The sequence below is a fragment of the Saccostrea cucullata genome, unplaced genomic scaffold (assembly GCF_032062105.1).
Source record: "Saccostrea cucullata isolate Sc308-1 unplaced genomic scaffold, CSIRO_AGI_Scuc_v1 ctg2579, whole genome shotgun sequence".
Taxonomy (NCBI): domain Eukaryota; kingdom Metazoa; phylum Mollusca; class Bivalvia; order Ostreida; family Ostreidae; genus Saccostrea; species Saccostrea cuccullata.
Window position 1 is genome coordinate 122,413 of NW_026918726.1, and position 24,472 is coordinate 146,884.

At 32.2% G+C, this 24,472-nt stretch overlaps 1 protein-coding gene and 1 long non-coding RNA gene across 2 annotated transcripts in view; both read left to right on the forward strand.

The window, feature by feature from the left end:
- LOC134269999 (probable serine/threonine-protein kinase pats1) overlaps positions 1–7,140 on the forward strand; it is a 70,055-nt gene extending 62,915 nt beyond the window's left edge. The window contains exons 5-7 of the mRNA XM_062752171.1: positions 1,859–2,113; positions 3,185–3,424; positions 6,962–7,140. Coding sequence (XP_062608155.1) covers positions 1,859–2,113; positions 3,185–3,424; positions 6,962–7,140 — 674 coding nt within the window. The remainder of the gene's footprint in view (positions 1–1,858; positions 2,114–3,184; positions 3,425–6,961) is intronic.
- Positions 7,141–9,049: 1,909 nt separating this feature from the next.
- Positions 9,050–13,826, forward strand: LOC134270015 (uncharacterized). Its single transcript, XR_009992709.1, has 4 exons — positions 9,050–9,364; positions 10,705–10,729; positions 11,357–11,418; positions 13,672–13,826. It is a non-coding gene; the product is annotated as an uncharacterized LOC134270015 (long non-coding RNA).
- The last annotated feature ends 10,646 nt before the right edge of the window (positions 13,827–24,472 follow it).

Sequence of the window (24,472 nt, forward strand, 5' to 3'; positions counted from 1 at the left end):
AGCTCAAACTTTTAATGGTTAGATCACTCTATTTTCGGAGCGTAAAAAGAGTTTGTCAGTACTGTAGATGTACATGCATTGTACATATATTTTTAATTTTGTTTTAAACTCATAATAGTATATGATTATGCACTAATGTGTTGCACATGAAGGACTTTTAAATTTTAAAAAAGTTAGCGTCAAAGTTTAATAAAAAAAAATTAGGAAAAATACCTTTTTCTCAATTTATCCAAAAATCATAGAAATATAAGTACAAAATTAAGATATAAACAGTGCAACTATTACAGGATCTAAAAAAAGAAAAATATATAACTGAACAGACTCGAAGGAAACAATATCATTGGGGGGGGGGGGTTGACAGCTAAACATTTTCAGTGGAGGGAGGGGGTTATTATCAACCAACAAACATTCCTTGGCAAACGAAAGGGTCATTTTTAATGGCGAGCGGCCACAGCCATATAAAGTAACTACATGTGTACGTTTTCCTTAGTTTTCTATATTTAGTAAAGATGCTTTAATTATTATACGTCAGCTTATTACTAACATATTTTGGAGAGATTTCTTGATTAACTGTTATTGTTAACTTTTTAGCTCACTTGAAACTGAAAGCTCAAATGAGCTTTTCTGATCAAAATTTGGCTGTTGTCTGTCGTCGTCGTTGTTGTCGTCGTTGTTGTCGTTAAATTTTTCGACTTCTTCACAAGAACCACCATGATAATGCAACCAAACTTACCACAAAGTATCATAAGGTGAAGGGGATTCAAGTTTGTTCAAATTAAGGGAAACGCCCTTATTCAAGAGGAGATAATTTAGAAATAGTGAAAAATTAATGGCATGTTTTAAAAATCGTCTTAAGAACCACTGTTCCAGGAAAGATGAAACTTATAGGGAAGCATCTATCTTCAGGTTGTGTAGATTCAGGTTTGTTAAAAGCATGACCCCTGGGGGTAGGGCGGGGCTACGATGGCCGATCATATTTTTACCTAGAAATATGCAGAAAAAAATCTTTTGAAATCCTGTTCTCAAGAACCGCTGTGTCAGGAAAGATGAAATTTATAGGGAAGTATCTTCAGGTAGTGTAGATTCAAATTTGTTCAAAGCATGACCCCCGGGGGTAGTGTGGGGCCACAATGGCCGATCAAAGTTTAACATAGAAATATATAGGAATTTTTTTTTAAAAATCTTCTTCTCGGGAATAGCAAAAGCATGAATGATCATAATTTATGGAAGCATCTTCAGGTAGTGAAAATTTAATTTTGTTCAAATTATGATCCCTGGGGGTAGTGCGGGGTCACAATAGCTGATCAAAGTTTACATTGAAATATATAAGAAATTCTTTTTAAATTTTCTTTTCTGGAATAGCAAAGCCATGATTGATCATATTTTATGGAAGCATCCTCAGGCAATGGACATTCAAGTTTGTTCAAATCATGACCCCTGGGGGTAGGACCACGACATGGAATCCATATTTTACATAGAAACATAAAGAAAAAAATTTAAAAACCTTTTTTTTTTCATAAAAAGCAAATCCATGATTAGTCCCATTCATATGGAAGCATTCTCGGGTAGTGTAGATTCAATTTTGTTCGAATCATGATGGGGGTAAGCCGGGGCCACAATATAAGTTCAAATGTAAAGGGCAATAAAGCTACATTGTACAGGTTGTCAAAGAAATATGTAAGCATCCTTATTTAGTGTAGATTCAAGTTTGTTCAAATCATACCCTTTCCCTTTTAAAGACCTTTTTGGAACCACTATTGGGTTGCAACTTTTCAATGATAAACTGATTTATGCTTTTTTACAAGCCACATTACTCAGGTGAGCGATGTGGCCCACGGGCCTCTTGTAATTGATACAGTGGGAGTCCCTAAAGAAATACTGAAATGGGACCAGGAGGCAAGAGAGCGGTATGTGGAGTACGCTAAGAGAGGAACACAGAAAGTCCACCACGCCCGGGGGATGATTGTAGGATGTGCTGGGGCTGGGAAAACCACGCTGCTAAAACGTCTGCTCGGATGTAGTAAAGAAGAGATTGATAATGTAAAATCTACTGAGGGCTTGGAGGTGCATGAGGAAATATTTGATATATGCTATGAAACAAAATCAATTAAAGGTAAAATTTTGAAATTCACTATCCTAATTTGTGCACTTATCTTTAAATTCACAAAAAAATAAGCATGAAAAATAAAAACAAGTAAATGCTTATTTAATCTAATGTTTCTAATAATTAACAATAAAAACGCCGTATTTCCGTAGATTGCATTTCTATTTGAAATACAGTTGAAAAAATCCAATCTCAAGTATTGTTTAAAGAACAAGGTAAGGCAACTGTGTAATCTGGCCAGCTATTTGATTTAAAAATCAGAAAACTGCAATGGTATTATTAGTTTATGGTTAAGAATTTGAAATGATGATTGTTTTAAAACAAGCACTAATTTGGATTCAAAGTTTACATAAAAGCCTTTAGAGGGTACAGCTTAAGCACATTTATACGAATTTCCTCAATTCAGGTAGAATTTCATCATATTTGAGATAGTTTTCCTACAGCGCACACGTGTCTATCTGAGATTTTTACACATAAAATACCTCTGATACTAGGGTTTAAAATATTGAAATCCGGTTTTTAGGCTAGCTTGTGCTTTACGTTTTCCAAAATAAAATCTGCTGTTAAATTGTTGAAAATTGGCATGAAAATTAGAAAATTAAAGAAATTCCATATTCTTGTGTCTCATTAGGACCAATGTGTATTTACATGTAAGATTTAGACAAATGCTCATTTTGTGGTAGGTGTGACAGCAGGTTTTTAATCATAAACTTTTGCATTATTCTGAAAGACACTTAAAATTGGGGGGCCAAAAAAGAGTCTTACCTTATTTTGTCCTTTTAAGAAAAGTAAGTCAAACTCAAAGGGAAAAAGGGTCAAAATCAAAGTGTATTTAAAAAGATATTGTCATAAGAATTAAAACACGTACGTAATATGAAAGTCACAATCCTTCTCATTTAAAAGATATGACCGAGGTTTACGTTTTTATTTTTTTTTTGTTTTTGTGTTTTTTTTTTTTTTGTTTGAGACGGACGGTCAGACAAGTGAGATTAAATATCTACGCACTTTCACGAAAGCGATGAACAATAATAGAATCAAACTTGAGGGTAATTATCAAAGAAATCCGTGTTTTTTTTCTAGCAAGGAAAGTAAACACAGACGATAAAAATAAAGAATGTTCTGCAACAAATATAGACGATAAGACATTGACATTCTTTGACTTTGGAGGACAGTGTGCGTACTACGCATGTCACCAGATTTACCTAACCAGGAGAGCTTTCTATGTAGTGGTGGTAGACGCCTCTAAAATCCTTGACCAGAAAGTGGATAAGGCAGTTTGTGATCAAGATGGAAGCGTTTTCTGCGGATGGACATATGGAGGTACATGTGCCATATCATGTTATACTGTGACTCAAAAGAAATGCAAGAAGCAGTGATCTACAAATGTTTGAATTTCTATCTAATGATTTTCAAAAAAGAATATAGTAAGGCCTAACTCACTCTTAAGAAATTCAGAGATTTGATAAAAATTTTAAATGTATTTCTTTTAACTTTACTAAGTAACATATTGCTGCTAAAACACCCCTTTCAACCATTCAATAACAACGCGCAAGACTGCCATTGACAACAATTACAGCTTAATTTTTACGATACGATAGTTAATCAAAATCGATATTTGAGCGAAGGATATATTCTTTGCCATTTTTAAATGCCTGTCTTTCAGATGATTAGGTCGAATTTTCTCTAACTCAGCGCATTTAAGTAACCCTTGGACTTCCGGTCAAAGGACTATCATATATGCATATAATACGTAAGACCCCGTTGAGGTGTAATAACATGTAGTGTATTTTTGTATCACCAACTCTCCATCATCTTTACTTTGAGATTTTCCAGATAGCTGAAAGGAAATGCGTACTTTTGCCATTTTCAAGAAGCCTTAGCATCCTTACGGGAAATGAAAGGAAATTTTTAAACATCGCTTTATTACTTAAGATGGACCCCTTGAAACTAATATAACATTGCCAAATGCTTTGTTAAATATGCAATTTTTGATTTCTATTGAGCAGACTCAAACTTGACTTCCGGTTATGGCATAAGGATATGGAAATAACGAACAGTATTCAATCTCAACGTCCATTAAACAAATATACAAAACAAGAGCAGAGCAAACACGGGCATGAAAATCGTTCAACCGTTAAATTACCAATATTTATCAAATTGAAGATATCTATAATTTTAAGATACAAAATACTTTATTTTACATAAATATTTTCCCCTAAAACTGACGATGGGTTTCGTTTGCGTTTCAGTATATATTCTTGATGTCACTTTTGTTTTAGACCAAAATTTATTTTGATAATCATTTTATAAGACCTGTACCGGTAAAACCGGTGGAGGGATATAGGTTTCCTCTGAGTCTGTGAGTCAGTCTGTCTAGCTGTCCGTCCGTCTACTTGTCCTTCTGTTTCTCTGTTTGTCACTGTCCGTCCAGCTGTCCTTTCGTCTGTCTGTCAGTCTTTTCCACTTGGTTTTCCGCATTTTTTCTAAATGCTTGCAGATATTGAGCTGATTAGATATGTGTGAGTGTATCTTGATGATGTACAAATTAAGGTTGAAGTTCGGTCCACTTCACTAATTTTTGACGGAATTACGGCATTTTTAATTTTTCATTATTGGAATATGCACTAAATTAAAGTTTCAAACGAGCTTGTATCCTAAAGACTGATTGATTGATGGATTGTATATTATTCAACGTCCCTCTCGAGAATTTTTCACTCATATGAAGACGCCACCAGCTGCCGGTGGAGAGCTGCAAATTTTGTCCTATACTCGGCACTCAGGGTCATTGAGCAGGGAGGGATCTTTTTTTGTGCCAGCACATACTGCGACAAGGACCGGTCTCCACGTCCCACAGTGGGATTCGAACCCGCGACGTAAGGCTTGACTTCTTACTTCGCGACTCTAGAGCAGACGCTCTTACCACTGCGACACGCGGGCGACTTGTATCCTATAGAAAAAAAGGGGGAAGTCAGTAGCATATAAGCGGTACTCTCAGAATTCTTGTCAAAAAAAATTATTTTCAGAATGGAGCATATGAGAAGGCAAGAAGAAAACAAAAAAAGGCTTTCTCAGCAGAGCTAAAACATTAGTCACTCGTGTCTGATTTCAGGCTGTGAACGTTTTCACATTTTCAACTTCATTCTCTAAAGAACTCCTGGACCGATATTAACCTACTTTGTTACATTTATGAAGCATCTATGAGTGAAGGGGGTTATGTTTCATTAAAATGAAGATTACAGAGGCTACATGTGTGTGTGCGTGTTTTTTTTTTTTTTTTTTTTTTTTTTTTGCTTTTATTTCGACATTGACCAAAAAAAGAAAATATCAAATTATTTAGAACTCATGTCCCTCATTTGAATTTTAAATGTTATGATGCAAAAAAAAAAACTTTCTTTGATATACTAATATTCTTTTGCTAACATTCAAATCTTTATGTCTTCCATGACCTTCTGAATAGAAATCAAATGTAACTTTTTTATTTATTTATTTATTTTTTTTATTTTTTTTTTTTTTGGGGGGGGGGGTTACATTAACGCTACATTTAATAGAAAAATGTTTAAATTTTAAACATTCACATCGAATCATGTTTTAAACTTAAACGAGTATAAAAAAAAGTATTTTTTTTTAGGAATATTCATTATGACAATTACATCATGTAGATTTCTTAGAGTCTGAACTTGCAAAGAGAGTTTATTGTCCCAGTGCTTTTTCGCTATGTATAACGGAGGTCTGCGTTGGTTGTGATTGTGACTTAGACTGTGTCTATATTTATGTATTTAACCTTAAAGTATTTCAAACTATTTGTTAGATGATGATATGCCTATATTTTGAAAAAAAATACAATGTCTTCTTGTATCACCTCAATGTGTTCGGAACCTTTTGTTTTTCCATGTTCTACAGACTTTAAAGCCTGGGGAGGTCAACGTAGCTGTGGTAGTACAATGTATCTCTGTCATGTATTAAGATTTCCTTTGGACATACTTGTATGGAAACTTGAATTATTATTTTTTTTTCTTCTTTTTTTTTGGAGGGGGGGGGGAGCAGTTTAGCGAAAGAGGTACAAGAACTAAAGAATCAGATGAATGGAAATCGAAATTGCATTGTAGGTTACCACAGATATTACAAGAATTTGAAGTTAAGAAATAAATTTAATGGCGATCGAAAAGGCGGAAAGAACATTTTCCATGCATTTTGCTTATTAAAAGCATTTTCTATTTTTTTTTTATTCTGTTATTTCCATGCTCACCATTAAAAACAATTTATTTTTCAAAAAAATGTGGGATTGTTTGCAAGTGGGCTGAGGCTAAATACAGTCTTTTCTATGCAAATGAGCCAATTAAAATACTTACATTATAAGGCCTATACAAAAATGAATTCATACTTAAAACTTACAGCATACATGTATTAAAGTTGGTTCACATTATGACGTCATATCATGACTCCATTGGGCTTTTCCATTTTAGACAATAAACACAAAAGAACATCGATGGTCTCAAAGGCCTGTCAAAATTTATTTAAAATTAATAATGCATAATATTAACAAGAAAATTATTAAATTTGCTGCACAAATCCTATGCACTTTCTCAATCGATATAAAAAATAGGAAACTTACACTGTGAATTTTTCAACGTAAAACTGCATAAATAGTAACTGAAGAATATCAGTGTCGACATTTGTGCAACAATATAGTAAACCCTTGGAATACTCTGCGTCCACAAGTTAAACAAATATTTTTCAATGAAGGGTATATATAATATAAAACACTTTGTTCTTGCTGGGTTTCAGGCGATTTTGAAAAAAAAAATAATAAGGTAAGTACAGTGTATTCTAAAGTAGACTACGTTTATTATATTGTAGACTATTTTGTTTTCTGGATAAAGTCAATCCATACATATTGTGGTTCTGACAATGACAAAGTTCCTAAACCAACCGTCCTTATTGTGGCGACTCACTGGGAAGAAAAAAACAGACAGTATCAGGTAGGCCTAAAACAGCCAGAAGTTCTCTATAATCAGCTTACCTACATGTACCTATGATTAGTTAACCATATGTTTGTAAAACATTAAAACATCAAAATTATATACATGTACATGTATCTTAAAACTGATAATTGAAATTCATATGAATATCAAACAAGATCATTTACAAAATGTAGGAGTTGTTTACATTCACTAAAAGAAAATTTGGCGATGATGATATGAGAGACAATCTTTATTTAATTGTGTTATGTTTAGTGCAAATGATTTTTTGTCAAACTTCATAAAAAACGTTTATCTGCGAAATAAGGAAATCTACATAAAATGTTTTCATTACGATTAAATAATTTGTTACAACGCAAAATGTAATAACAACGCAAAATATAATAAACATGGATCATTACATTTTGCGTTATTATATTTTGCGTTGAGAGCAACGCAAAATGTAATATTGTGCTTTTTAGTTGATACATTTTGCCTTATTATGCCCCCACTTTCTAGAGAAACTTCTCGAAAATTGTTGTTACATGTACTCATGTACATCCGCCCTTCCGTCTGTCACACTTTTCTTCCCTGAACTCCTCCTACATTTTACTCAGTAGCCTAATTCATCTTTTACGAGATGGTTAGGGGTGTCATGTAGATGTGCAGTAAGATTTCGGAATTTTGATTTTGACCCGGGGGTTAACTGGGGTCGAAAAAGGACGTTTCTTATGCAAAACAGCCCCGTCTTTCCTGAACTCCTCCTACATCTTACTCAGTATCCTAATCATCTTTCAAGAGATGGTAGGTGGTTCATGCAGATGTGCAGTAAGGTTTCGGAATTTTCATTTTGACTCGGGGGTCAATTTGGGGGTCGAAAATTGGTGTTTTTAATGAAAAATCCCCATCTTTCCTGAAAACATGATACATTTTACTCAGTAGCCTAATCTCCTTTAAGGAGATGGTTGGTGGTGTCATGCAGATGAGCAGTAACCTTTCAGAATTTTCATTTCGGTTCTTTGGGTCAATTTGGAGGTACAAAATGGTGTTTTAATGCCAAAAGCCCCATCTTCCCTGAACTCATCCTACATTTTACTCAGTAGCCTAATCATCTTATAAGAGATGGTACATTTGTAGGTGGTGTCATGTTGATGTGCAGTAAGGTTGAGGAGCTTCCATTTAGGCTCAAGGGGTCAATTGGGGGTCGAAAAATGATGTTTTTAAAATGCAACAAGCCGCGTCTTCCCTCAATTTCCCCTGCATTTTACTCAGTAGCCTAATCATCTTTGAAGATATGATAGGTGGTGTCAAGTAGATGTGCAGTAAGGTTTTGGAACTTTTATTTTGGCCCAGGGGGTCTAACCTGTGCCGATATTTGTTTTTATTTTTTAAAAATATTTCATATGTTTAATCACCCTACTTCCAAAAAACTTCCCTAATATTTTATGCATTACTTGTGTATGTTTAAAATGGTTTCAGAATTTGCATTTTCATGTGGATGCCAAAAAGGGTCAGGAAAAAATGGCCCCTCCCTAACCCAGGGGCTCATGATTTGTACAAATTTGAATCTACATCTCTTGAAAATGTTTCTATATTAATCATGCTCTTGTTGTTTTTGAACAGAAGAAATTTGAAGATTTGTTTCCTTTTTTTCTATATAAAACTTTGATCCCTAATTGTGGCCTGACTCTAGCCTCTGGGGTCATGATTTGAAAAACTAGAGTATGTCTATATGACATGAACGTCCCGCCGAATTTATATTACTAATGCTACAGGAAAATTTATATAAGTGTATAAAGTTTGATGAACATATCTTGAACATTTTCTTTATAAGCCTTAAAAGATATAAATATATTTTTGGCAAAGAGACAAGAAATCCATCAATTAATAAAATCAATGAAACATTTAACATACCATTCTGATTTTTATTTAGATACCGTCTGCAACTATACTGCATCTTTTACAATGAAAAATCCATACGATGACTTTGATGTAGACCTAGTAAGTGAAAAAATAGACGCAGTGTTTTATTTACCTTAGGATGCAGATATTTTGGATTTTTTGGATCCATCGTCTTTGGCTCCTGCAAGTGAACAAGACACTAAAATGATACAAAGGCTACAATCAACTGATATGGATTGCCAACCTCCACCTGAGACCACTGCCTGTACCTCTGCGTCCAAACCAGAACCAAAGAGATTCAGATGTATGTCATCTGATATTGCGTTAAAGCAGTTTCAGGAAGCCAGACATTCTAAATCTACTAAAAGAAACACAAGATTTTGAATTCAACAGTTTCAAGGTAAAAAAGATGAAGAAGAAAACAAACCCCAGAAAATTAAACTATACATTCAGTAAGCTAGAATTATAAACATGATAATAAAAATGCTAATTTTCAACTGCATTGTATCATACCTTACAAAATTAAAATAAATTTTTAAAAATTCTAAAATCAGAACATAGTAAATTACAACTATAAACATGATCATAAAAATGCGTATTTACATCTTTCATTACCTAAAAAAAATGAAATTAATTTAAAAAAAAAAATTCTAAAATTAATAAATTGAAAAAATACCAGGTGGCAAAAAAGCTCAAAAATTGCTAAATAAAAAAGAAATTAAAAGGAAAAATGAAAAAAATAACATGCGTAAGGAAAAAAAATTAACATTTAAAGTTGTAAAAAGTTTCAATCAAAACACAAAAATAAAACAAATAAAAGAGAAAGTCAAAAAGACAGAATTGAAGAATTTTTCCCCAAAAGATTTTAGATGGTATGATGAGGTTTTTTTGGTACCCCAATGGATATTAAAGAAATAGAAACTGATGAACTCGCCCACAAACTAATAAAATTCTGTGAGGCATAACGGAAAGAATCAAATAAATCAAAATATTTATGATGGAAGCTCACAGTTGTTACATATGTATAACCAACAATCTCACAAAAATATCAAATTACCATAAACCACCATCTACAAGACATAGGTCGTTCCATAAATGTAATGCAAGATAAGAATGAAAATCCACCAATCACACACTATACGGAATGTTGAAAACTATTACTAAAATTTGCGCTTCGCTGCTCAGTAAACACAAAGACATTATAAATTTTTAAGATCTTCAGAAGATATCCCTAATCTCCATTTTCTCCTCTTGTCCTTCAATAGTGATATAAAAAGGGGGAAAGGGTTAAAAATATGTTTTTTTCTTGGGGTGGGGGGCTACATATACCCCTCTCCCACCTCCCACTTGTAAAACTGTAACAGTTGCTTTATGCCGAAACAATGAATAAAAGTTTTAAAAGAAATACTTAAATCAAAAATGGACCTCTCTGTTTCAAAATATGAGTCTTCTTGTGATAGATTTAAAATCTAAATAAAAATGTCATGGTTCTCCTGTGAATATCGACTTCGTATGTGGTCACCGGAATGTCGATTTATTTAATGAAAATGGAACCCTTCGATAAATTGCCACAGGAAAAAAAATAACTAAAATAGTTTGTGACTTCCTGTCAGTGTAAATTTCGAATTTTCAAATGCTTCCTGGATTTGAGTTTATATTACAATATCAAAATGTGTTTATTTCATAATGTATTACAATTTTTTGGAATACTTTTAATATCTTTTTGTTCCTGTATCATAGGTAAAACAATCTGTATCTTAAACAGGTAAGAATACATTTACACTTTTAACTTTTAAAAGAATAAACATAGCCACAAACACAAGAAAGATAGAGAAAAGTTGAATGACATTCATATGCATAACATCATGTGTCAGTTTCTTCATTTAAATAAAAAAATGCTTTTTACATGAAAATGTTTAATAATACATATCTTTATATATGGTGTCTTTGATAAATTCAGATGAACTTAAATTAAAAAAATCTTTCTATTTGTTTTGTTACTCCATATAACTACGAGGACTTCCTGTAAATTACACAATTCAGATTAATCGTGTATCATAGATATCAGAGATTTAAAACAATAATTTCCGAGTAGGATTGAAATATCAAACACAGTTTAAGACACAGTTGAAAGTCAATTTAGCCATAGTAGGGTGGGCATATTAAAGGTCAAAATTAGTGAAAGTCTCAATTTGAACATTAATAATATACATTGGAAACCTACACCTAATCTTATATTTTTTTATTGTTTAGCTCAGATATGCCATATATAGCTTTAGCAGAGTAACCAAGGGGAAATAAATCACAGTGCCCTTCTAGGATCTAATAATGGTCCCATCTCAAAGATTCTAAGAGGATTATTATTTTAAATTTTAAATATTCTTCTTTTCAGAAATGTGACAGGATCTTTCTGTTGTACTAATTATGACAGAGACAAGAATGGGGATTGTAACGGTAAGAATTTGTTATGTACATGTGCTGTAAAGCAGAAAGTTCCATTGGGTATTAAAAAGTCCAATCCACACTTTTCAAAAGTTATGTCCCTTGGCCGCCATCTTAGGGGATAAGCCCATACAATCCACACGGTAGCCTTTGTAGTTTTTTCACTTCGTCATGTGACTTTAAAAAGCCCTGCCTTTTGTGTATCAATTGCCCAAAGATGGGGCTACCCACACATTGAAAGAAAAAAAAATTAAACACAATGGATTTTTCACAGCACGCCCAAATATTTGGTAGCATAGAGAGGAGAAATGACGTTTCTTTTTGACCTTTTGGTTGACCCCGCAAAGGGAAACAACTTTTGCAAAGTGTGGATTTGACTATTTCGTTGATTTAGTTGTTTTAAATTATCAGGGAAATTTAATCCAACAGGATATTTTGATGTGTCTATAAATTGAATAGCGATACTTTCGAAACGAAAATAAAAAAAAACAATGCCAACGAAATCGTTTAAGATACCAACTCAACGAAATCTGATTTGGTTGAACGATTTTGTTTTTATCTGTATATGCAAACATTTTATTCAGTTTGTTTCATTTTATGATGTTTCTTTTTTTATTATTTTATACACAGAAAGTTACCAAGTAAATGTGATTTCGTAAACTGATTTTGTGAATTTAGATTACAAATCAGTTTTTTAAACATGTTTTATTACTAAATTCATTGTTATAGATATTGTTGGACTATTATCAATTATCAAATAATTGTTACGTAAGACACAATGGTATTCTTTACACTCTTTGCATTTATGTTTTAACCATAACCTCTATCGTTAATTTTACAAAGTGTCCTGCATTTACAACGCTTTGAATGCTTGTTCTAGAGTCGAAGAATAATCGGAGAGTTCAGCCAATTCCACAGGTTTAGATACACTGTGTAACGATATGTATTATTCTTGGATGATATTGTAGAAACCAATGTCTCCTATCGTAGATGGGGCTTAAAAAAGATTTCCGTTACTTCTCAAAAGCCATAATTGCCAAGTACAGGTCTAATTCCGCCGACAAGTGGTTGTTTCATTTTCCCAGAAACTTTTAATAAACAACGCATTTTCTATATCAAGGATTTCCAAGTTGTTAAAAAGAATGAAAGAACTACGTACGCTATAACTCTCGATTCCCGCCTACATTTTACGCTTATTTAATTCAATATTTATGACAATTTGGCCATAAAATCTTTATTGAATGAAAAGATAAATTCAACTATAATTTATAAATAATTTTAATACCAGTGTAAAATAGTTAATTATCTCTTATTTTGCTCCTTAAAATGGGGGGATAGACGATATTTATTTTTCGTTGAAATGAGCTTTACACCATCATCGTATTTTAAAATATCTCTGAATGTGTATAAGTGTTCCTTACCTCTTTTCTTATGTTTTAAGCATACGAAATTAAACATATATCATTAATAAAATACTATGTTTTAGTTTTAAACCCCTTTGAAATTGTTGAAAAATTATAACTTTTGTCACTTTTTGGTCATTAAACGTATGTTCCCCTGTCCTTGTAACAAAATAAGCTCTGGTATGAATTTGTGAAATGACAGTCTATATTACCTGTGTAAAGGAGTTTTTCTTTCACGGGGGGATGTATTAAAAAATATTTTCTGTTGATTACTATATAGAAAAACGCGAGTTTTACCAAAATTATAGGGTTATTTCTCTTTGTTTTCCCAAAAAAGTAATGTGATAAAGGAAATTCATATCAATATGTGATTAAATATAAATATGGAAAACTATTTAAATATATTAACTTTTGAAAATTGACTTTGAGGTAAGGGGAAGAACAATGCTTTCGTTGTAGTTCTTTCAAAAAAGCAATATCTCTATTAAAGCAATATGAGCTGCAAGTTTGACATCAGAAAAAATGTTGTAAATTTGTAATTGTAACTTTGTAACTATTTCAATGACAGAAAAAATAGAACATTTTTAAACTTCTGTTGTTCATATTTTCCATGAAAGAACTTTTTATACGCTTTGATTGAAGCAAAATTGAATTATTGTCGTCCTGTACAATTATGATTTCTTATATAATACTGTATATTCAGTTGTACAGAAGTATTTCTGATGAAACATTTTTAAACTTTATTTTGGTTTTATTGATTATAAGGGTTAAGATTACATACATATTAATCACAATAACACATTTTACCTGCAAATTAAAATTCTCAAAAATGCAGCTCATATTGCTTTAAATATTATTTTAGTATGTGCCCCTGGATACTTTGGGAAACTTTGTGATACAGTTTGTCCACGTGGAAAATTTGGTGAAGGCTGTGCTGGGGAGTGCACGTGCTCTCCAAAGGATTGTGACCACGTGACTGGATGTCCTCTTATAAACCAGCTTACAACCACACAGGCAGTTACATGTAAAAACTAAATGCATTTGTTAATTTAATTAAGCTAGAAAGACGCTTTTAAATGCAAAATGTTATAAATTTTAAACTTGTTCCATTTTATCTATTTCCCCTTCACATAAAGGGCTTCATCTGACAAAAATACATACTTCTACACCATCAGTATCATCAGGAATAATAAAAACTGAGCTCCCAATCCCTACCACAGAGAGTTACAAAATATCAACATCACCAACGCTAAAGCCGTATATATCAATACAAAACAGAACGATTTTGTACTCATCAGAGATACAAACAACAGAAATACCTACTGATAGAACTACCACGGGACAGTTTAACAGTAATTATACAATCCTGGGTGTAGGATTGATATTAGCGATTCTTCTGATAGTCATCATTGTTCAGCTCCGATTGAGATCAAAATCTTCACACAAAACAATTTCAAAGGAAGAAGGGGGAGAAAACAATGAAATAAATGTATTGAGTGACTCCTCAAGAAAGCCATTGGACATCGATATAAAACATTATAGCAGGTTAGAAGAGGATAAGGTTAAAGGTCACGTGTATCAGCGTGTTGAGTCTGAGTATCAGGAAATTGAGGAATGTTTAGAAATGGTGGACAATCCATCTGTGCTCAAAAGTGGTTCTCGGTCAAAAATGGAGACGACAAGTGAAAGCAGTTGTTTGGAAAATTATATAGAACCTGTTATTTCAACAGAAACTATCAGAAGACAACGGCATTCGTACATAGAAATATTGGATACGGAAGTGTATACCAGAGATGACAACTTAATTGATGGATCTAATGAAAACTCAAGTAAATCATCGTCTTTATATAATGATGTGATAATCGAAGGTTCCGCAGTTTCACCGGAAATAGCTCACAGAAATGATAATACTTATCTTGGTGTTCTCTTTGAATGATAAGTATCCAGCCATCAAAGCCTGATGTAAACCATAACAGCCAATTCGCCAAAAGACACACGGTCTCACTTTAAAATTTGAAACTCGTCACAGTAATCTCAATGATTCACCTCGCTGTTATAAAAGTCAATTGTCCATTCCGTTTGTGTTTAAAAAAGTTGTAATTATTAACGTAATTTTTCAAAACTTTCCGTATTTTTGAAACTGTACTGTTGTTTATTTTCTAACGTCCCTCTCGAGAATTTTTCACCCATATGGAAAAGAAACTGTAATGATTCCTTAGAATTATATGGATTTGTACACTACAAGTCCATGTAAGACTTTTTTATTTCAAATAATAAGATGAAAAGAATATTTTCAATCAAATAATGTTGTCAAAAACTCATAATTTTTTGAAAATTTTAAATTGTAAGATCAATGTTAATTTTAACGTTTTTTTGTTGTAAATCAAGATTTTGATGATACACTATATGTAAACGCAACATCAAATTAAATATTCATGTTTATTAATGTTTTCTATTATTGGAGTTTTCTGTTCTCTTTTATTTCTTTTTAAATTATATCCTTTTAACAATATCCATTTAAATATTTGTTTATGTAACATTAGATAAAATATATTTTGTCCTTGTGACATTTTTTTTACATGCATGCATGTTTATTGTTTCACGTCACTGAGAGAAAAAAAATCATAATTCATGTCTGGTAGATATTTTCTTATGGAAAAACTTTAAACTGCTTCTTCACACAAAGATGACCTATGGCATGAGGGTGTGTTATGCCCTTGAGCCGAGGTCATTTGAGTTTAACGTCAGAGAAAATTTCATGAATCAATTCTGCTCCATATGTTTCTTGTAGATAAACTTCGAGGGATCATGTTTAACACAAAGATTGCTTATGACCTGATGTGTGACATGACTTTAGCACAAGGTCATTCGTGCCTGTTTAAGGACACTGGCAGAAATGAATCATAATTCATGCCTAGTCAATATCTTTTAAATAGATAAACATTGTGATTTCCCGTTTTACACCAAGATTGCTTATTACTGAGGGTGTGTCGTGAGTTATAACATAGGTCATTAATGCAAGTTCATCGTCACTGATAGAAAAAAAATATAATTTGTGTCTTGTCTTTATCTTTATTGTTTATTTATTTTTTTAAGCTGCAAATTTATTTCATTCATGAAAAAATCTGATGAGCTATTGTATTTGCACTTAAACGTTTAAATATTTCTCTCTTCTCCTAGAGCCATTAAATAGTCATACTTTACCACCTTCGCTGAAAAACTGGGGGAAGGGTTCTTCGTCCCTTTTGGACAGTTATAGTTGATTCAGGCAACGCTTGGTGTGTGTGCGAGCGGTAAACCGGGCTTTTGTTGCAGTGTTCCCAAACGGCTTTTCAGGAGTTTCGCATGATATTGGTGACGTTTAACATACTATTACTCAGTCGTCCTTAGAACTACCTGAACGTTATTTGAGCGATTTTTTTTTTATATTAGACATTCATTTTGATCATTAAAAAAACAATACACAAATATTTAGTTTTGAAATTAACGGGAAAAAATCTTATTTTTGAACGTCAATTAAGTCTCTGGACTTTTTAGTTGAACTTGCAATCTATGTATTTGCCACATAGCATGCATTTTGATAAAATTCTTAATGAAATATTTTAAATCTATCAGAGGAGCACATTTTTTTAATATATAATTTGTTTCTCTGTAATCCTTTTTTAATTGATTAAAAATGCTAACACTCATATAAACATTTTAAATAATAGCGTTACAGACTCTCCCTCTGTAAAACGATCAATTTCTCTTCAGTGCCACAAATGAATGCAAAAAAAAAAAAAATAAAAGTAAAGTTACTAACGAAATGGATTGCCCATGTTTTGTTATACAACTTAAACACTAGATTAACTTATGAACATTCTGCACAAGAAATACATTTTTTTCTGATTCGAATTGGGTTGTTATTTTTCGAACTTATTCAATCATACCGACTTTTTGAACCATACGGCGATCATATTTTAAAAATCACCCATAAGATTACCAGTATTAGGTCAGATACTCAAAAAAAAAGTCTTTCGATTGAGACCGTATAAAATAAGGTCCCATGTACCAGTAGAATATGACAAGAAACAGATGCATCGATGCTTAAAGATGAATACGATTTGTAAAAGAAATGTGTCCGCCATTTTGGTTCCCGATTCTCGCTACTCTGCATGACCCTATATAAAGGCAAGAACTTAGTCACTGTTCAGCATGATCAGTTGACACCAGTACAGACGGATGTATGCTATTCCATGGCACCTGATCCCACCTCTGATGTTTTGGAGGTCCGTGTTTGCTCTGCTCTTATTTTGTATATTTGTTTAATGGACGTTGAGATTGAATACTGTTCGTTATTTCCATATCCTTCCTCATTAAGGACTCGGTAGCAAGAATAATAACGTAATACATCGTCCAACGCGGGAAAGTAAGATACAAAATAAATTTACAATTATAGTTATAATAGGTGTACAGGTCAGTGCAGTATACAAACAACACAGATAAAAGTAACTGCAAATAAAATGTAAAAAGAGGTAATACAAGATAACCAGCACGACCTCGGGTTGCCATTCCAAGCCGATACTCGTGACAATAAAGCAGTCAGGTGTAACTCATGCGACGAGTATACCCTGGTGTTGATGCATCGTAGATAATAATGTCGAAAATGATGTATACCTATTTACGAGTCGTGTTCAGCTTCAACGAGGCGCATGACCTTGCGAAGACCTATAAGTCCATGCAGTCATTTTTGCAACGATACACCTTTGCCTAATATTTTGATTTTAATACAAAATTAATATTATCTGTTACCCTAGTGGACTGGAAATGTGATTTTACGACAATAATTAGAAGAAAAAAACAATCTCTCTAACAAAATCACCATTTTAAGACTGATGAAATATCATATATGTATTCAGTGAGTTCAAATCTACATTGATAAAAATGAACAGAATGTATTCGAACAGTATTTAAATCGCCCCAAAAATATCTTTGGGGCACTGGTAAAAAAAAGGATGGGGTGACTTACGTCTCCTCCCCCTCCCCGTAAATTGACAAAAAAAATGAAGTTTTACTCAATTTTTTTTATGTACCTGATCTTTGATATGTGTACATTTATGGAATAATATTTTAAACAAAAATAGAAACCTGATTTTAAAGATATGTATCTTTTATTTGGGTAGGGGTATCATGTTTACATCCAATTCCATTTTGAATTTGATCCCGTTCCACTTTTTGAAGCCCTTAAAATTTACGAGGGCAACTATGTACAATTTTATCTTTTGGTTTGTCACTGTATTTTATTGAAATATAGTAAGGGAGAGTGGTGTTTTCTTCCTTTGTATTAATTTTATTTCTTTATCAAAAACCGTTAAATTACCGTCCGGAACATGCGCAAAGGTTACTTGTATTTTTTATAATCATTACAAATAATATATTCTCAACAAATACTACTAAACAATCCTAGAATTTAATCGGAAATTCACTGAAACTGGAACTAGAAGTGTCCATGGTCAAAGTCTTCTTAACTATCCAAATTATAACAAACAAACTGGAAGTGATGGGAATGCGTGGAAGGAGACCTTATGTGTTGTGAGCTTAATATTGTCGGGTACAAACAATTTCGTTCGGCTTCAGTGTCATCCACATCTCAACCCTATAGAACATAAATGGGACAAGATCGACAAGAGAGTGAAAACTATTTTCAGCAGCAACATTTAGCAGAACTACAGATGAAAACCTCGTCAAATCATGGAATAGTCTTCAATAAAGATTGTCCTTTAATTGTATGAATTCTTTGAGAAGCAGTTGTCTTGATCTAAATTCGTTTGAATGGAGGATAAAAACAGTATCGCATGTTGCGAATTGTTAATTCTATAGTGTCTTTACTTTTCAGCATTTTGTGTAAAAGACCTTCAATAAAGAAAGACTAATTGAAAAAAATCTTTTGCTTCTTTTTATCCTGTATAGTTATCAATTTATCTTGTTCTTATTATTTACAAATGTAAATGCAGTGTAAAGCAAAAACTTACTTGGAAATTTTGACTAGTATAAGAATGAATTCATATGCTAATAAAGGCACCTGCAATACTTTCTAACTGATCAATCGGCTAAATGAGATGCGTCAAGAGTAATTACCACAATAATGCTTAGGAAATTTCAATCTTTGAAAAAAAGTATAACTTTATTGGTTTCTGATAAATATTTATATGCAATCTAGACATTGATTAGACATGAACCTACACATGTACAATTTCTGAGATCACAAATACAAATAATTAATTTATAGATATACAAAGTGTAAGTTTTGTAAAGTGTTTGGTATGAAAATCGATACCCGTATGTCTACATGCATTTCCCAGTATCAGTAAATACAAGTTTAATGTGGATTTATTGTTCCAAAGTCGAAAACACTTAGAAGCAATGCGTACTTTTTAGTTTAAATAGCCTTGGCTGATAATTAAAAGTTTAAAATGTAGAAGAGGATAAAAGGTAAATTGACCTTAACCACTTGTCTGTGATAAACTGTAATCATATAGTAAACCAGCATGTTTTTCTTTCTGTCATCGGATTGGACGGTTGTTTTCGGTAAGCGTCTATGGGCAAAACAATAACATTACTATGTAAGGTAGACTCCTCGGACATTCATATTCTCATTTGTATTATGATCCACCCAATCTCTTTCATAAAAGAACATATTGTCACAAACCAGGCCGAATTTTGGCATGATATTTTCTTAAAAAAAATCACAGATAATGCAGTATTCCTCAGATATAAATTATGTCGGAACTATTGAAACTATTCAGAAGGCATCTCTTTTATTCACTCATGTTTAAAAAAAAAGATTTTAAAATTGTGAATTATATATACTTGTCATTCGTTTTTTTTTTTTTTTTAAAAGAGTGCCCTAGATAACAGTTATGTAACATCATCCTTTTGGGATCTTATGCATGAAAATAGGCGCCCATAAATAAAGCTTTTGCGTGTTCATTATCATATGTTGAGTTTTTTGCTCGAAATGACAATTTTACAGGTGTACTTTATACTGGTAACCCGGATATTTGAATCGGGTTTAACGTCATTGAAGCGCAACAGACAGATTCACTCCTTTTCTGTGTTAAATATAAAAAAATATATACCAAGTGATGGATCAAAGATAACTCTTAAAGGTAAATATTACATCGTTGATATTGGCACAATAACTATTGGTATTTATCTGTAACTTTTAAGCAACAAAGCCCTAATGCCATTTAAAATTATCAACTTCCGTTTTATGAATAGCGCATTGGACGTCTTATACACGGTAATTATGTGTATCAATCAGTCATGTATATTAAGTTGGGTGAAAACACATATTTTGGAAGAACTATGCAGAAGAAACATTGCTAATGTGAAATAACAAAAGAATACATTGTCAAACAGGGTGGAGTCAAATTTTAAAAGACAGTAATGGAAGATTTCCGATTGACTGAACATTTAAAAAACACCGGCTTGCATTTTTAGTATGAGGCGCATCATTCACTAAAAATACGAGGTCTAGACGATAACAAACCTGTTAACTGGAGCTGTATTAATTTTGTAAATAATGTTGCTAGAATAAGGACTGTTTCAGAAAATCAATTATGTTATTTTTTTTTATCTTTGAAGTTTGATTTCATTTGTTATTTTAGGAGGATATAGCCTTCCCTAGTACAAATTGAATTTGATATGTTCTTTTTTTTAAAAAAATCAATTCATCCGTTTAAAACATTTTTAATGCCGTGCGACGAATGACTGCTCGTTTTATTAACTTCCTTATAACATTGATTTGAGTGATTTTCGGAATCATCATTTTTTTCATAAATCAATTTGAATGTATGCTTTTTTCAACAGTCATCAGAAAAAAGACCAAAAATATCATATATTTGGCATGCTGTTGGAATTGATTAATATTTCTCTAAGGTTCGATCGCCGATAATATCAAAAAACTTTGTAAACAAACAAAGTTTCACCTTCTGAGGAACAATGATTTGCAAAGTAATTATAGCAATTTTAACGAAGTCATGCAAGGGCCGGGCAGATCAAGGAGAGTCCGTGTCCGACCTATTCTGTTCGTGACTGGTCGAAATACTTTATTTGTCCTATATTTATATGTTTTACCATACTTTCTTTCATTCGGAGCAAAAATAGGGTCAATAAGCAGAAACGCTATGGTTAAAATGCAGAAGAAATAGTCCAGTAGTCTGCACGGTCATTTTCATAGGGTATTGTTAACATACTGTTTTTTTTTTATGTTTTAGGAATACCTTTTGTTTTGAACCAGAGGAAAAAGAGTATATATCCATTTAAGTTTGAATGAATTATATGCATTTTTAAAAAAATCATTTATTAACTGCATGTATGTTTCTACATCTTCATTATAAATATGAGTGTGTGAAAGGTAAAAGTCAGGAATATATATATATCGATCGTTTAAACATCATCCTTATTGTTTAGGTGATGAGAGTAGTCTATAGTAAAAATAGCAGTGATGTGCTATTTCCTTTTTTACAGTTAGAATGGAACATGACACCAAAAGTTCGAAAGGATATGACATTAATACGTTTATAATGTTGAGGGGATGTTGACGCTTTTGTCTTTAGAAGCATGAAGCGTTTTAAACAGACTAAAACAACATATTATATAAAAACTATAACTATTAAACAAATAATTATTCTTCCTCTAAGTGATGACAATGTACAAACTGTTCATATTTTTCTATTTTCTGTTTGTAAATAATTTCAATATATTTCTTTTTGTAGAAATGGAAGCTTTTGTGGAGTCATGTCCTCGGAATATTACAGAGGTGGTAGAATCCTCGACCAGGTTAGGTTGTGGTCAAGATATATATGGAAACAATCAGTACATTTGTGTCCCAAACACAAACAAAACAGGACTTGTACATCTGTGTGTCAAAGGCGTCATGAAATATATAGAAAAGGGTGAGTGGGCTAGTGTTATTAGTTTTAAAGGAGTGTGGGCACAGATTTGAAATTAATAGATCCTTTGTATCCCGGGATATTAACAGGACTTTTTTCTTAAACATTTCAGATTAATATGTAAAAAACATAGTTTCTTTTATATAAAATATTACCTGAAAAATAGGACTTTCCAGAAAATTTGATTTTAAAGAATTCCTTACACTTTCACGAACATTTTTCTTTTTGTTTATTAAAGAAAAACAATTCTCGTGTTTCATATAAATATAGTATTTTAGATATAATTCATGAGATTCGGAGTAAAAATGCGAGATACATGTAGTAAATTCAACACTTCAGCATTGCCAGTTCTCGTTCAGTGGATAGCAAATTAAAGAGATAGAACAAAATTTTACAACTCCAGGAGTTTGACGAAAAATTAAAGACACATTTTTTTCTATGAATTTTCTAAGAATCGGTTTTAAAAAGGAAATATCAATTTGGTATTTGAATTACAAAACGTAGATAACTGCAATCTGACAAAATTTTAATTACGCAAGTCTTGAAGGTTTTGTTTTGTTTGAACATTTAAAATGAGCACAATTTAATACTTCAAAAATGAAGCTTAAAGAATCTGATAATGTAACACATTTTAATATTTATTTATTGCCTTACTTATTCCTTATTTAAGTTGTTATAGAACATGGTATAATTTCAATGCAAATATAGCCCTGTATTTTTCCTAACTATAGAAGTGATAAAAGAAATTCAAATTCAAATTCTTTCTGAATCACGGATATCCAATGCAGTAAGAATACATAACTGGTTTTTCTTTTATGACCTCCTAAATGCTTATTTTGATGTCATAAATTTGTGCATTTAGCTGTATTTTCTTTAAAAAGTTGCAGAAAACATCAAAATTCTATTGAAGTTTTCTTTCAGATACCATATTCTGCATCCATCGTCCTCAAAGATTTTCACATGTGTGAATTTTAAAGCAATTTACATCATATATCCTTCAATTGAAGTAAACCACGGCAGCATACATTATTTTCCTACGGAAATAAGCGCAGAAATGAGTCACTTAGGGACTTTTCTAATGAAACTTAAAAAAATACCAAAAAACGACTTCATATTTCCAGAATGTTCCTCTTTCATGACATTTTTCTTCAATATTTACATACACAACTAGCCTATTGTTAAGGCAAATTCATAACTTTTAAGAAACAATATATTACTAGAGCAAGTAAAACCAAAACCGTATCTTCTTTCATTTTATTTTATTCATTTATTTACTTATTTCAGTTCATAAATTACTTATTCGAATTAAATTACTTATTTATTCATTGAATTTCATTTTGGATAAAGGAGAAACAAAATACTCATTAAATAAGAAAACAGAGGTTCATGGTCACATCGCTTATCTGTGACTCTGGCTAGTAAAAAATGCAAAAATCATTTCAGTATTGAAAAGTTGTCACGAACGGTTCTGAATTTGGAGGAGGTGGTATTGTAGGCATGAACAAATTTGAGTCCAAATAAACCAAGTATACTTGGTATTCTTTGACTAACTGGGACTTTTCCTTTCTATGTCTGTAATTTCATCGTTGTCATGGCTAACTCTACCCCTGGGCAATGATATTAACAATTTAAATATACAATTCCTAGAAATAGGAATGCTTTGAAATAAATGAAAAAAAAAATTAAATGGATTTGCTGTTCTTGAGAAGACGATCTTTATATGAGTTCTCCCATGAGTTACTTTGTGGAACTTTGATTGTTCTTTGTGGTTCAACCCTTCCCACGGGGCCATTATTTGTACAAAATCACATTAACACCACCTAAGAATTTGTCAATATAAATATATCCAATCATGGCTTTTGTTTTCCTGGAGATGAGGTTTTTAAAGTTTTTAACTGTATGCTTCTATTTCAAACTTTGACCATCCATTGAGGCCCCATCCTACCCCTGGAGTAACGTTTGAACAGACTTAATTAACCTTATGGTATTTCCATATAAAAGACCAATCATAGCATTGGCATTAATTCTCAGCAAAAAAATGTTCTAATTATGTTCCCCAAACGAAGTTGGGGAACATATTGTTTTTACTCTGTTTCTTATTATGTTCCCCAAACGAAGTTGGGGAACATATTGTTTTTACTCTGTTTCTTATTATTATTAAGGTCTTCCGTTTCAGACGGAAGACCTTATAGTGATTCTACTGTTTCTTTTTATTATTATTATTATTATTATTATTATTATTTTATTTTCCCTTTTCTTTTTTTGACGATTTCTCAGAGATGACTGGACGGATTCAGGTGAAATTTTCAGAGATGATAGACAGTGAAAATATCTTTCAAACGCAGTTTTCAGTTTTTCAGAATTCATTTCCGGTCGTCAAATATGTCCGATTTCCGTTTTTCAAAAATTGATCATGTCCGGACGATATCTCAGAAACGAAAACAGATTAAGACATAAAACTTTTATGAATAATAGATCATGATAAGTAGATTTGTGCAATCTGTTTAAATCCGTCCTCCGTCACTTCCGGTCGTCACAGGAAGTGATCTAAGAAATCGAAAATTTCAACTTTTTCTTTTATGAAACTTTTTTGCATCACATTATAGTATCTTATTTGTACTTTCGAAATATGTCAGTCCCACCGGAAACAAAAACGACAACTTCCGGTTATAAGAGAAAAACTGCATATTTTCAGTATTTTTCTTTCCCATAAATATTTTTTATAGA